Source organism: Entelurus aequoreus, linkage group LG02, assembly GCF_033978785.1.
Source record: "Entelurus aequoreus isolate RoL-2023_Sb linkage group LG02, RoL_Eaeq_v1.1, whole genome shotgun sequence".
NCBI classification, from domain to species: Eukaryota; Metazoa; Chordata; class Actinopteri; order Syngnathiformes; family Syngnathidae; genus Entelurus; species Entelurus aequoreus.
The window spans coordinates 30,151,388-30,166,392 of NC_084732.1; the positions used below are offsets into that span (position 1 = coordinate 30,151,388).

General features: G+C 40.4%; 1 protein-coding gene across 1 annotated transcript in view; it reads left to right on the forward strand.

The window, feature by feature from the left end:
- Nucleotides 1-14,538, forward strand: part of LOC133632478 (uncharacterized) — a 61,462-nt gene extending 46,924 nt beyond the window's left edge. Inside the window, exon 2 of the mRNA XM_062024915.1 lies at nucleotides 11,413-14,538. Coding sequence (XP_061880899.1) covers nucleotides 12,267-13,781 — 1,515 coding nt within the window. The 5' untranslated portion in view covers nucleotides 11,413-12,266 and the 3' untranslated portion in view covers nucleotides 13,782-14,538. The remainder of the gene's footprint in view (nucleotides 1-11,412) is intronic.
- Nucleotides 14,539-15,005: the final 467 nt, after the last annotated feature.

Consider the following 15,005-nt stretch of genomic DNA (forward strand, 5'->3'; position numbering starts at 1 on the left):
ATATATATATATATATATATATATATATATATATATATATATATATATATATATATATATATATATATATATACCTAGCCACCGGAACACTGAAATTCAAGTATTTCTTTTATGTAAATAAAATAAATAAATAAATAAATAAATATATATATATATATATATATATATATATATATATATATATATATATATATATATATATATATATATATATATATATATATATATATATATATATATATATATATATATATATATATATATATATATATATATATATATGAAATATATATGAAATACTCGAGTTGGTGAGTTCTAGCTGTAAATAACCACGCCCCCAACCACACACACACACACACACACACACACCTCCCGATATTGGAGGTCTCAAGGTTGGCAAGTGTGAGAAGGGTAGAAATACAAGAACACACACACACACACACACGCCCACACACACACACACGCACGCACACACACACACACACACACACACACACACACACACACACACACACACACACACACACACACACACACACACACACACACACACACACACACACACAGTAGCACACTTATGTATATATACACCTGTTTCCATAAACATGCAGATCTGGTATAATAGCAGAAAATAGTCTTATCATATGTGTTAATATTTCTTGACATGCAAACTTTTAATCACACACACTCCCATGCACACACACGCACACACACACACACACACACACACACACACACACACACACACACACACACACACACACACACACACACACACACACACACACACACACACACACACACACACACACATCCCTTCAATTATGTTGTACCATCACTATCGGGAATTTTAATCAAAATCTTCTGGGTTTATCGTTACTATTGGAAGAGGACCATTTTAAATTGTCATCCATCTGTGGGGTGGGCTACTTGATGAATTAATGTAAAGGTGATACTATACAGTGGGATGTCCAGATCAACATTTTTTGGCCTCCGATCCATATCCGATTTCGAGGCCCGAGACAATACTTGGACAATAGATTATAGAACTAAAAATGTTTTAGAGCAAGTAACTAAAGTAAACACAATATCACATGTTTTATCAAGCTTACCTTATTATATGTAACATTTGCAAGTATTATTTTAAATAAGATAATGTATTATATTTATGGTATTGAATGCCACGTGCAATTTTTAAAAAAAACAATTTAAAGTGGCTAGTGCAAAATAATAATAGATTTTATTTGTAAAAGCATTTTACATTGAACAAACAACTTCAAAGTGCTACAGTGCATTTAAAAAACAACAACGCTAGAACCACAAATAGCTTCCACCAACGAGTAAAATAAATAGTAAAATAAAATAAAAACTACAACAGCCTAATAGCTAGAACTAGCACATATATATCTAACAAAAGGCTTTTTTTAAAAGAAGGGTTTTTAAGCCTTTTTTTAAAAGCATCCACAGTCTGTGGTGCCCTCAGGTGGTCATGGAGAGTGTTCCACAGACTGGGAGCGGCGGAGCAGAAAGCCCGGTCTCCCATAGTTCGGAGCTTTGTCCTCGGAGGTTGGAGGAGGTTAGCCTGTCCGGAGCGGAGGTGTCGTGTGGAGGATTTGGGGGTGAGCAGTTCTTTTAGGTAGAGGGGGGCATTTCCATGGAGGCGCTGGTGAGTTAGTACAATACCTAAACAAATAGAAAAACTGTTATTGTCTCCCATTTAAATACCGTATTTTCCGCACCATAAGGCGCCCCGTGTTATTAGCCGCACGTTTAATGAACGGCATATTTCAAAACTTTGTTTACCTATTAGCCGCCCCGTGCTATTAGCCGCACCTACGCTACGCTAAAGGGAATGTCAACAAAACAGTCAGATAGGTCAGTCAAACTTTAATAATATATTACAAACCAGCGTTCTAACAACTCTGTTCACTCCCAAAATGTAATGTGCAAATGTGCAATCACAAAAATAGTAACACTCAAAATAGTGCAGAGCAATAGCAACATCAATAACTCAACGTTGCTCATACGTTAGTGTCACACAACACACAAAATAAACATTTAAAGCTTACTTCCTGAAGTTATTACTCATCTACAAATCCCTCGAATTATTCTTCTTCGGTGTGCTTCACTTGTTTTTTGACACCATCGATGATGTGGACGCGCATGCAGTCATAGATCAACAGGGACGTAGCTGCGTGAAAAAAGTCACCCGGTGTCTTCGCGTAAACGTCTATCAACCACTCGCTCATTTTTTCTTCATCCATCCATCCCTTCGAGTTAGCTTTTATGATGACGCCGGCTGGAAAGTTCTCTTTTGGCAAGGTCTTCCTTTTGAATATCACCGTGGGCGGAAGTTTCTGGCCGTTAGCATGGCAAGCTAGAACCACAGTAGGACGACTTCTCATTCCCTGTGGTGCGAATATTCACCGTACGTGTTCCCGTTGTATCCACAGTGCGGTTCACATGAATATCAAAAGTCAGTGGAACCTTGTACGCGTGTCTCTTAGTAGGAGACATTTTTTTGTCTTTACAGAAACACACAAATGAAATTAAATATCCGCGAGCTTCTTCTACTACGGGGGCGGGTGCTCACCTTGGCGGTTGCTTACAGTAGAAGAAGAAGCGCTTCCTCTTCTATGGGGGCGGTTGCTTACCGTAGAAGAAGAAGCGCTTCCTCTTTTACGGGGAAAAAAGATGGCGGCTGTTTACCGTAGTTGCGAGACCTAAACCTCATGAAAATAAATATGAATATTAATCCATATATAAGGCGCACCGGGTTATTAGCCGCACTGTCTGCTTTTGACAAAAATTGTGGTTTTTAGGTGCGGCTTATGGTGCGGAAAATACGGTAATTAGATTTCGCCCTCAAAGCCTTCCTGTATCTAAAGAGTTTGTCAACAATAACAAAAACAAGCCCAAAACATATTTTGTAATAAGGGGAACAAGAAAAAAATTGATTTTAACACATTGGTATATACTGGTACTATACTAGGTGTCGATAGTATTAAAAATGTGTCGTCCTGCTCGGGGTGTTTGTGTGTGTGTAGCATGTTTAGCCATTCCTTTACTCTAGTCCTCCAGTGATAATATTACTTTGAAAAAAAGAAGTTATATTTCCGCCATGGTAGTGAGGATTAGTATCTTAGAAGCCGCTTTGTTATGTGAATAAACGCTTGCTCCCTCTCAAATTGGAGCTGGTGTTTTTGCAAGACATACAACTCCTGCATGTCTAACAAGGAATACGGATATGTGATTGTGTCACCCTGCGCGTGCATCCTTTTTTGAAGGACTATTTCACGTCAGTACAATCTTTGGCCATGTAAAGACTGTAAAGAGCTGCTAGGCTTGGCAGCTCATCAGCCAATCAGTTAAAAAAAGGCAAATATCACCCCCCCACCCATCCGATCCATCATCGGGATTGAATTGGATTTAAGTGGGGCGGGGGAGTCAAGACGGCTGGAAATAGTTTGGGACGCAGCAGCTGTAAGAAGGCCATTATCAGTCACCAACATCAAGGTCTACCATTGTCCATTACAGGAATCTTTCGTTGAATACTGGATGCCTCCCTGCTGCCAAATACGATACTTAAAATTAAGATCCTGACAGGTACTATCACTCCGCGTCAGAGCAACCCTGAGAGTGATGGAGATTAAGGCAGTGGTGTGCGGTGAGGTTAATGTCTGGTGAGGCACGACTGCATCATCACAGTCAGATTTACAAACAAATGAACCTGAAGTGCAGGTGTACCTAATGTTGTGTCCCTGCGGTCGTTCGCGGCTCCTGCAGCGCGAGCATTGTTGTTTTTGCACTTTTTGGCTTCTTGTTAAGTGACTTTTTTTGGGTGGATTCGGTCTTGCACGTGGAGGGTTTGGGTGTGGGCTTTGGTTGGTGTGGCCGCGCCGCTCCCGTCGGGCGGTGCATTCTCCGGCGGAGGTCTTGGCACCAGGAGGCGGGGTTATGATACGAGCCTCTCACAGTGCGTCTCCGCAGCAGAGTTTTATGATTGCTCAGCACAAGAAATACGTTACACACATACAGTTGTTGACAAAATACACTGTACATTATATACCTCAGCTAACTAAACTATGGAAATGTATAATATAATTCATATAGCAATACGGTCTCACTGCACAGCAGGCCAGCAGTTAGCCGAGTCGCAATCCATGGTGAGGCACAAGTGCCTCAACTGGCTGCTGATCACAGCCGTCTCTTCTCAGTATTTGAACGGCAAATGTGAAAATAAAAATAAAAATAATCTAAAACTGGTGAAGTTAAATGGAAAATAACTTTAGTATAATCACTGGATACATATAACAATTTAATTTTTTTTTTTCTTCTTTTTACTTTTTTTTTCTTTCCATGATGGCAGGTGAGGCCCCGCCTCCCCTGCCTCTAGTGACTGCACGCCACTGGATTAAGGCATAACTCCATTTCCACAAATCGTCAGCGCTCTCGCACTGAAGCTTACCCAACGGTTACAGTTTATATCATGCCCAGGACTATCTGGTTAAATTTGTTTCTTTTTTTTAAAACATTTGTTTATTGGATTTTTGACATATGCAGCCCAGAAATACAATTAAACACATTTGAAATGTGTTTAAAAAAAAAAAAAGTGCTTCTAAGGTTGCACACAATTTGAGTTGAAACTTCAAGCCAGATGTCAGCAAACCTCAGTAAGTTTCAAAGAATCAGCTTTTTCTCTGGCATTTTGTCACGTTTTTTTGCCACACTTATTTATTCCACATTTGGAGCAGCAGCTGGAGTCCCACAGTTATTGTCACATGGAGATTTTTTAAAATAATTTTAATATGCATGGAGGCAGCACGGTGGAACAGGGGTAGTCCTGAGTTCAATCCCGGACTCGGGATCTTTCTGTGTGGAGTTTGCATGTTCTCCCCGTGACTGCGTGGGTTCCCTCCGGGTACTCCGGCTTCCTCCCACCTCCAAAGACATGCACCTGGGGATAGGTTGATTGGCAACACTAAATTGGCCCTAGTGTGTGAATGTGAGTGTGAATGTTGTCTGTCTATCTGTGTTGGCCCTGCGATGAGGTGGTGACTTGTCCAGGGTGTACCCCGCCTTCCGCCCGAATGCAGCTGAGATAGGCTCCAGCACCCCCGCGACCTCAAAAGGGACAAGCGGTAGAAAATGGATGGATGGATGGATGCATGAAGCACATTTCTGACATGACTGACCTTTTTGCTATGCGCCTCCTACATTAACAGTAGAACAGGGTGTTCGATTTAGAAAATATTATACTTATTTTTGTTCTCGAAGCACATTTCTGACAGTAAGTGGCCTAATGAAAGAGTAAAAAAGCAAAAAATAATAATTTGTTCCCACAAGCATAATTTTCTTTAAAGTTAAAAGTTAAAGTACCAATGATTGTCACACACACACACTAGGTGTGGTGAACTTTGTCCTGGGAGGTGAGGGGAGCAGTGAGCAGCAGCGGTGGCCGCGCCTGGGAATCATTATTGGTGATTTAACCCCCAATTCCAACCCTTGATGCTGAGTGCCAAGCAGGGAGGTAATGGGTCCCATTTTTATAGTATTTGGTATGACTCGGCCAGGGTTTGAACCCACGACCTACCGATCTCAGGGCGGACACTTACACAAGGCCACTGAGCGGGTTTTTATTGATTATTATTTTTAAATCTTGTTTTTAACAAAATGCAATTGTTTTCTTTATTCTTAAGTTTTGCACTATTTCAACTACGATATATATTTATATTCATATCAAGTCTATTTGTTCCCTCTAAAAAATTCACACAAAATGAAGTTAAAAAAAGAATGACAGGGCATCTAATTGTTTTCAAGTTCTATTATAAACAGTGGTTAAGTTATTTTTACACTTGTACTATAGTAATGTTACCTTGTAAAGGTAATATGATGGCAACAGTTCAACCCTGGAACAAATTATTTCTATTATTTCCCACAAAAAAACTAAACATCCTTACCATCGTTTTTATTAAAAGTATGATTATTTACATACCGACTGTCAGTCTTACACCCACACCAGACACAGGGTTCACCTTTGTCGTCAGCACCATCCCAGACTGTGGAGGTTTCATCTACAGTAAATCAGCCCTGCCTCCTGCAAAGGGGTCTGTCTGCAAGTGTTTGTGTGTGTGTGTGTAAGATATTGTGTGTCTGAGTGTGTGTGTTCAAGGGTGAGGAGCTTGCTTCTGTGTTTTCTTTGTGTGTGTGTGTGTGTGTGTCTGTGTGCATACGTATGTGCGTGTGCGTGTGTGTGTGTGTGTGCGTGTGTGTGTGCAGGGCTCAGTAGCTGCTGGGCCCATGGATTGATGTCCGTTGCCTCCCCCTCGAGGCCCAGATCGGCGGGATAGTGTGTCAGTAGGACAAAGACATGGCGCCATCCGTCCTGCTCTACAGGCCAGTAACTAGAATTAATTACAAACCAATCGAATCGGCTGCAGCCAATTGGCAAACTAATTGGTAATTTCAGCTGCCCATCTAGTCACCGTTGGTTATCTTGGTCTGTTGGTTTGTGGGAGAGAACTAGTCACAAGGTGCTTTGTTGATGGCATTAGAAGAAACTGAATTACTGCAATTGTAGGATGCAAAGAGGTGTAACACTGCATCAAACATTTTGCAGTTTGTCGCCTTCTCGCATCTTGACATATTTGGGACATAACAGATTACCAATACGAGGAGGCTAAATGCGGTCATTCATCGAAGGTTTTGGTCATTTTGTCTTAACTGCATGTATACTGGGATTTGATTCTAATGACATGAATACAATAACGGACATTATTCAATGGGTCAAATTGAATTAAGTTTTAATTTTAATTAAGTCTTTTAAGTATCGCTTTAGCTTAGTTGATTGTCATGCAAATGCGAGTACTGTGACAATCTGTCACTTCATTTCTGGTTGTGTTTCCTTGTTTGATGTTTATTTCCTGTCAGCGCTCTTATTTTTGGTGCATTTCCTGCATGTCACCCTGAGCGCTCGTTTCCCTCACCTGTCTATGATTGGCAGCTCGCCACACCTGGTTGCAGTTGCCAATCAGGCTGCTATTTATGCCTCGCCTGTTCCTTAGTGCTCGAGGATTGATTATTTTTCTGGACCTTTACACGTATGCCTGCTTCCTCCTATTTTGAGAGTAATAAAGACTCTTACCTGCACACTAGTGATGGGTTGATGAGGCGTCATGAAGCGTTTCGATACATTGCAAAACTGTATTGATACTGTGTCGATACTGTGTCACTAAATACTGACATCTGCTGGACATTAAAAATCCCTACAGGCAACCTATGGACCGACTCAACTGACACTGATTTTATGACCTAGTATATACAATAATATAAACCAAGTCATTGTATTTCATTTAGGATTATTTCATATCTTAATTTAAATAAAAATAAATTTTTATCTTTTTTAGATACAGTCAATAAATAATGTGAACATGTATCGTGACTAGGATGGTAGAAGGTGGGGATTGAACCCCAGTAACCAGCAACCCTCCGATTGCTGGCACAGCCACTCTACCAACTTCGCCACGCCGTCATTCCTGTAACTTTCTCTAGTAACAGCATTCCATGATTAATATCAATAAATTAACATTAATAATAAATGACAGAAAAATAAGCACACGTATGACTCATAGTGTAACTTGGTGTGGTGTTTGAGTTGTCCGACTTTTTGTGTGGCCATAAACACACCAGTGGCTTAGTGGTATGCGTGTTGTTGAAGAACACCGTTAGTCACTGTCACTCAAAGTTGCATTTAAAAATTACACAGAATAAATGTGTTTATTTTGTTTAGAATTCAGATGGGTTTGATTTGGTGCGCGGCATATATTTGCTGTGCGGCGCACAGTGTGCGCAAAGGACACTTGAGCAGTGCGCAATTGCGCAGGCGCGCACCTTAGAGGGAACGTTGCTCACAGGGCACAGAGGAGGTGGGAGTGCGATACAGTTCGCGTATCGGTCACGTGACTTTCTAAAAGCGGTACGCGCACCGACACAGGGTATCGCTCTATGAGCTCGACGCATGCGCCGATGCATCTGTGTTGCCGGACCCATCACTACTGCACACCACTCTCCTGTTTCCTGCATCTTGGGGTCACAACTACTGCAGCCATGCAGGTTCCCGACAAGGACATCCATTCATCCATTTTCTACCGCTTGTCCCTCTCGGGGTCGCGGGGGTGCTGGGGTCTATCCCAGCTGCATTTGGGCGTAAGGCTGGGTACACCCTGAACAAGTTGACACATAATCTCATTTTCCATCCAACCATCCATTTTCTACCGCTTGTCCCTCTCTGGGTCGCTGGGATGCTGGAGTCTATACCAGCTGCATTCGGGTGTAAGGCGGGGTACATCCTGGACAAGTTGACACCTCATCTCATTTTCATTTGGTTAATTTCAAACAACAATATAAAAACTAAACTCCGTCAGGATAATTTCAAATAAAATAGTCATTTGGAAATGTTAAAAAATAATAATAATATTAGGGGTGATCCGACCGACCAGCCACTAATCAGTTTAGGCCAAATTATATAAGTAATATGGTCACAAAAGCTGATACCCTCTGGCTCATACTCTATTTTATTTAATAATATAATTTATTTTAGGTCCCGGGCAGCATGGTGAAACAGGGGTTAGTGCATGTGCCTCACAATACGAAGGTCCTAGGTTCGATCCCCGTGCTCGGGGTCTTTCTATGTGGAGTTTGCATGTTCTTTCCGTGTCTGCGTGGGTTCCCTGCGGGTGCTCCGGCTTCCTCACACCTCCAAAGACATGCACCTGGGGATAGGTTGATTGGCAACACTAAATTGGCCCTAGTGTGTGAATGTGAGTGTGAATGTTGTCTGTCTATCTGTGTTGGCCCTGTGATGAGGTGGCGACTTGTCCAGGGTGTACCCCGCCTACCGCTCGAATGCAGCTGAGATAGGCTCCAGCACCCCCCGCAACCCTAAAAGAGATAAGCGGTAGAAAATGGATGGATGGATTTTAGGTCCCCCGGCAACTAACGGTTTAAGTCCATACACAGTGTGGAGCCGGTCCTCTGAGTTAATAATTATCACCTTCAGTTCGGCAACTAAACTACATTTCTTCAATAACATTATCAATTGTGGAAGAGGCTAAACATGTTCCACATTGGGTAAGAACAACCAAGAGCAGACAAGAAGGAATGCTAATCGCTAAACTAGCTGGAAACAACACAATAAATAAGTTCTTAGTAAATAAGAAGTGTAGACAGAACCATATTTCAGCAGAAAGTAAGTAGATATTAATAATGGTGCTCTGTTGCTGTGTAGCGGCCAGGCGTACGTGTAAGGACAGCTTAGATCGATCCATATACGGTTAGTGTTGATACCAAGGGTAGTATAAGTATATGATCAATACTAAAATGATTAAATTAATTTTTTTTTTTAAACAAAAAAACAATTTTTTTGTTATTGTTTGCAAATTCAGGGAATAAATAGGTGCCTGGACACAAGAGGAATTTGAGGGCAAAGACCAAATGAGTAGTATTTTTTTACTTTTGTTTAGTCATTGCGTACTATAGATTGTATTCCGTCACGTGACTCTTGAACGGAAGTAAACAAAGTGGTGGGCCACCAAACCAACATGGCTACTGTGTAGTAGAGTGTGAACTATCTGAGTACACAAGCAGCATAGATCTCACAATTAAAAGCAAATATGAGCAAAAAATCTAACTATACAATGGAATCTATCCCTATACGTTGTCAAAAAATATTTATCGAGTGATTTTAAGGATTATCCATCGGTCGCGCTCCCAGACATGTCAAACTACCTGGTGCACCAGACATCATTCTACACAACAAAACTGATGGAAACTTGGAAAAGCATGGAGGTCTACAACTTCTTTGTGTGTGGCTGGGTCAAGGAAATTGGTATCAATAGTTTTGAATAAACTATGCATTATTTTTGCTCGGGTAAGGTTGCATTCCATGATTTAACTTTGTGTCTACAGCCATGTTTGCGTGTTTTTCCCCGTCTTTATCAAAATACAACTGTAGATGTCAACATCGTCTATGTGCTGACAGCTTAATTTCTGATTGCTGCCTTTGGTAAAAAATTAAGTCTTTCAGGTTTCGCTCACATTTGCTTTCTCTTATTTAGACTTGGTGAGTTGGGGGTTTACAAAGCACTTGTAGCAAACATATGTTTGAAGAACTCCGAAACTAGATAAAATACAAATAATATCAAGGTGATACTTAAATTGGAAAAACTAAACACTTAAAGTATATCAAACAAACCTTTAAAGAAGTGATCACTGCAAACTTGTGCGTTCTTCAACTCAATCTGCTCTCTTGAACTGGAGTGCGTGCCACTTTTCTCGTCAACCAGCTGGTTTTCTTTTTCACAATTTGAACTAGGGCTGTAAATAACGATTATTTTTATAGTCAATTAGTCAACGATTATCTTAATGATTAGTCGACTGGTCGGATAAGTAAACAAAAGCAAAAACTTTATATTTGGCCTCAATTAAAACATGTTTTTTGTCCCCAAAGCCTTTTTGTGTCCAATAACTTATTCCCAAAATTTGGAGACCTTATATACTTTAAACAAGGTATGGAAACAGAAATCAATGCGCTGAAAAAATCAGTCCCGGAAATGATTAAAATGATCAAAATATGGTAAATATTGAACACATTACATATTGTTATGAACGTGTCTTTTAATACATGATATATAGTACAGGCCAAAAGTTTGGACACACCTTCTCATTCAATACGTTTTCTTTATTTTCATGACTATTTACATTGTAGATCGTCACTGAAGGCATCAAAACTATGAATGAACACATGTGGAGAAATAAATAAAATATAATAAAATAGCCACCCTTTGCTCTGATTACTTTTTCGCACGCTCTTGGCATTCTCTCGATGAGCTTCAAGAGGTAGTCACCTGAAATGGTTTTCACTTCGCAGGTGTCATAGTTTTGATGCCTCCAGTGACGATCTACAATGTAAATGTCAGAAAAATTGTATTTAAATTATCAAAGAACTTTCCATTCTGAGTTCCCAATGAACAGACAAGAAGCTGACTCTGTTGCACCAAGCCAAACGCTTGGAAGATTCCGCTGTGTACGATAGAAACAGACGGGAGGGGTCATCCATTGTCCTCAAAAACCTGCCAAAGCTGAATCTACGACAAGCCCTGGCCCGAGGGATCTTCTTCTTTTGTCTTCTCATGTGACCGAAAACAAGGACTGTTTACATACTACCCAATCCTGTTGAGAAATGTGTTGTTGCGTAAACATTGAACATCTAAATAAAAGAGAAGACGAAAACCTTCTTCGTCAGAGCGTGGTGCAAGACTGTACAGAGGAGTACAGTGGCCATGTCTCTCCTCAATTGAGTCCAAATTTAATTCTGTCTCTGTTTGATTCCTTGCCTTTTGTCTTGTTTAATAGATGTCATCAGTGTTTGAACCTGACATCTAATTGGTCCTTCGAGCCGGATCCAATATGTTTTGACGATTCCAGCTGGAGTGAGTGAAACCAGAGGAATGGCCACCAACTCCTGATTGAGGAAGCTGTTTTCTTCATTTCGGGCTGGAATTTGAAAAGCTGACGGAAATCCGAGGACAAGAGGAAGGAACGCAGAGAGCAGTGAGTACGTTTTAAGAGAAAGAAACGACTAAGAAAAAGCGTGTGACTGAGGGTTACGACGCATATACAAACCCTGTAAATCCTAGGCTCTAACAGGTAAAAAGGCCAAAGAATTAGAGGAGACGACGGAGTCCAATGTCCGTGATTAAAATTTAAAATAAAAACTGAATTAAGATAAAAACTGAAGAGGCCAAAATACTGGAGGGTGTCGGATCCCACAATAAATATTGAAATATCCGTAAGCCATTATCCTGAGGACGACGGAGTCCGACGCAGACCTAACAAGGTCTATTCAGAAAAAAAAAAAAAAAAACTGAATTTTTGTCCGTAAAAAACAATAACCTGGAGGGTGTCGGAGCGCTACATGTATGAAACATTGAAAATTTCCGAGTATCATAACACTGAAAAGTATGAATGAACTTGAGAGTGTGTGGGAGTAATCGCCATTCGGCTATCACTCCATATTAAAGTTGTGAGAAGTAAATAGTGGGTTATTGTGGAAGCTTGTAGGCAAGACACCTCCACTGGGGAACCAACTCCAGTAGAAGCGACGTGTACCACGATAATAAATTAAACCACTATCTTACAACAAAGAAAAAAGTAATCCTTATAAATTCGGCTCTGTAGGGGACGACAGATTACTCCAAATTTATAAAATGGGAAAAGAGACAAGTAAACCAAAGGTTAGTCCAAAAGACAAGTTAACATGTAAAGACTGGAAAGCAGTAGAAATAAAAAACCCAGATTTACTGAAATTTCTCGATGACTGGATATCAAAACATAAATTTACCGGATGCCTCAAAGTAGGTGATATATTAAAGTTAACGGAATCAATAATAGAAAAATGCGGAAGTAACAGAAAAAAGCTAGCCAGAATGGGGTGGGACCACACGGGGTGCTGGATGAGAATGGCTCAAAATAGAGAAGACGGAGAAAGACAGAAAAAAAAGGAAGAGCAGGAAGAAAGGAAAATAAAAAGTAGAGAAGAGGGAAAAGAAAGGGCTAAGAGAGACGAAAAGCTAATGTTTCACAGAACAGAAGATTATGAAACAGGGACAGTTAGGAGAAGAACTAGGCAGTTTGTAAGGGAAGACAGTGAGGATGAGTCAAGTGAGGAAGAAGTACAAACAAAAGCCGACACACACAGCGCGCCAACAACAACAAAACACCAATCAGCGATATACCCAGATCTAAACAAATTACAGAATCCACCGCCATATAATGAAAGTGTAACGACACAACTAACAGTAAGATCAAAAAGGGACCCAAAAAACTCAGACCTGAAATGGTCCAAAAAGCAAGGGGTAGTGTTTTCACCCAAACCTAAAAAAACAACTCAAGATTATAATCTTGACGATGAGGAATTATATCCATTAATTGAAGTGGCTAATCCACGTGCAGGAGAACATGGACAAGTCCCAACACTGTTAGTACACAGGACATGGACGTTGGTAGATGTTAAAAAGGCATTAAAAGAGGTAACACCATATACCGAGGACGTAACACAGTTCCTCGAGGGAATGGAAAACCTCCGTAGATCCTATCACCTTAACGGGATGGAGACACAGACTGCATGGATGACTGCATTGGGGCCGAAATGGCACCAAGTAAGAGGTAATTGGGACCCCATGGGAATAAACATACGGGGCGGAAGAGGAATACCATTAGAACATGACCACGACGACCTAAGAAATAGGGTACGAGACTTAATGGCACGTGTTGAACAAAGGTTCCAAAAAAGAGCAAATTACACTGAATTGGGAAGAACAAAACAAAAAGATGAAGAAACATTTGAAGATTATAAAATAAGACTGGAAAAAACATTTAAACAACACAGCGGACTAAATGAAAATGCTGATCCACAGGGACCCTACCAACAACAATTAAAAAACATTCTGCATGCAAACTCCAGACAAGCCATACATGAGTGGGTGAACAAACATTACATTGGTTTCCCCACAGGAACATTAGATGAATACATAAATCATGCATTACATGCAGAAAAAGTTACAAACAAAAAAAGAGCAAAAGTAAGCACTGACACATTCTACCACGAGGAGGAAAATAGCGAAATGTATTATACCCAAAATAAAGGGCGGGGTAGAGGACAGTTTAGAGAACAGTTTAGAGGACAGTTTAGAGGACAAGGACGATCAGGTCGAGGGGGATGAAACCTAGGTGGGGGACAACAAAGACAACAACAGCAGTTGCACCCTACTGCATGTTGGCGCTGTGGCAGAGAAGGACATTTTGCACGTGATTGTCGTGAGAAAAATAACAAACAATCAAGGTTACTCAGCCTGACTAGATCAGGAGACATCCAAATCTCCAAAGACCACACAAAAAGACAAAGAAATTAATCAGAGTGATCATAAGAACATACTAAATTATGAGGACTTAAGTAAACTAACAGCGAGTAAACCAGAAATAATAATTGAAATAAATGGCAAAGAAATCAAATTCTTGTGCGATACGGGAGCATGTAGAACTACATGTAGAGAACGTTTTCCAGGTATAAAACTAAGTGGGAATAAAATTTCTGCAAGAGCAGCAAGTGGTGAAATTGTGACAGTAGCGGAAACAGAAGTAGTATGGTTGCAAGACCCGTTAGGGAATTCGTGTAACATGCCAATCATAAGTTTCCCAGACTGTCCAGTAAACCTATTAGGATGAGACGTAATGACTGTGCTAGGTTTAGCGATAGTATCGAATTATAAAGGAGGAATGACTGTTAAAAGACGACATCAACTAGAGAGAGGAGACATATGCGTACTAGAAGGAGTAGGAGGACCCAAATATTTGTACTCCCTAGATCTGAAAAATACACCTCCATTAAACACAGCAACGGCATTGCTAAATGAGGGAAAGAAACAGGTAGCAATAAAAGACAACAAGAATGTTGATGAATTGCATGTGACCATGTGGTACAGAGACGGACCAGATTTTGGCTATCAAAAGAAATTAGAAAAAGAGACTCCAACAAAAGTAACACTGACACATCTGTACACTGACGGGGAAGCAGCAGCTGCAGTGGCTGTAAAGCTACCTGCACCCATGTCTACCCTGTTCAGAATGTATACTGCACCACATATATCACTGTACAAAGATGATGACATGAAATAGGAAGATCTAGGAGCATTAGTAGCGAAAGGGGAATATCTGACTAATTGGGAAAAAACCTCAGACAAAACATGGGTGAATAGAGAAACTGGAATGACAAAAACAAGTCTGTTCTGGACTATAACTCTACAAAGTGGAGTACATCTGGAACCCGACACAAAACACTGACAATTGCTACTTACCGAAGCTGAAGAAGTATTTTTAGATGAAATACCAAAATAATTATGGTCAAAAGGACCCACTGATGTGGGCAAAATTAAAAATATACAACCAGT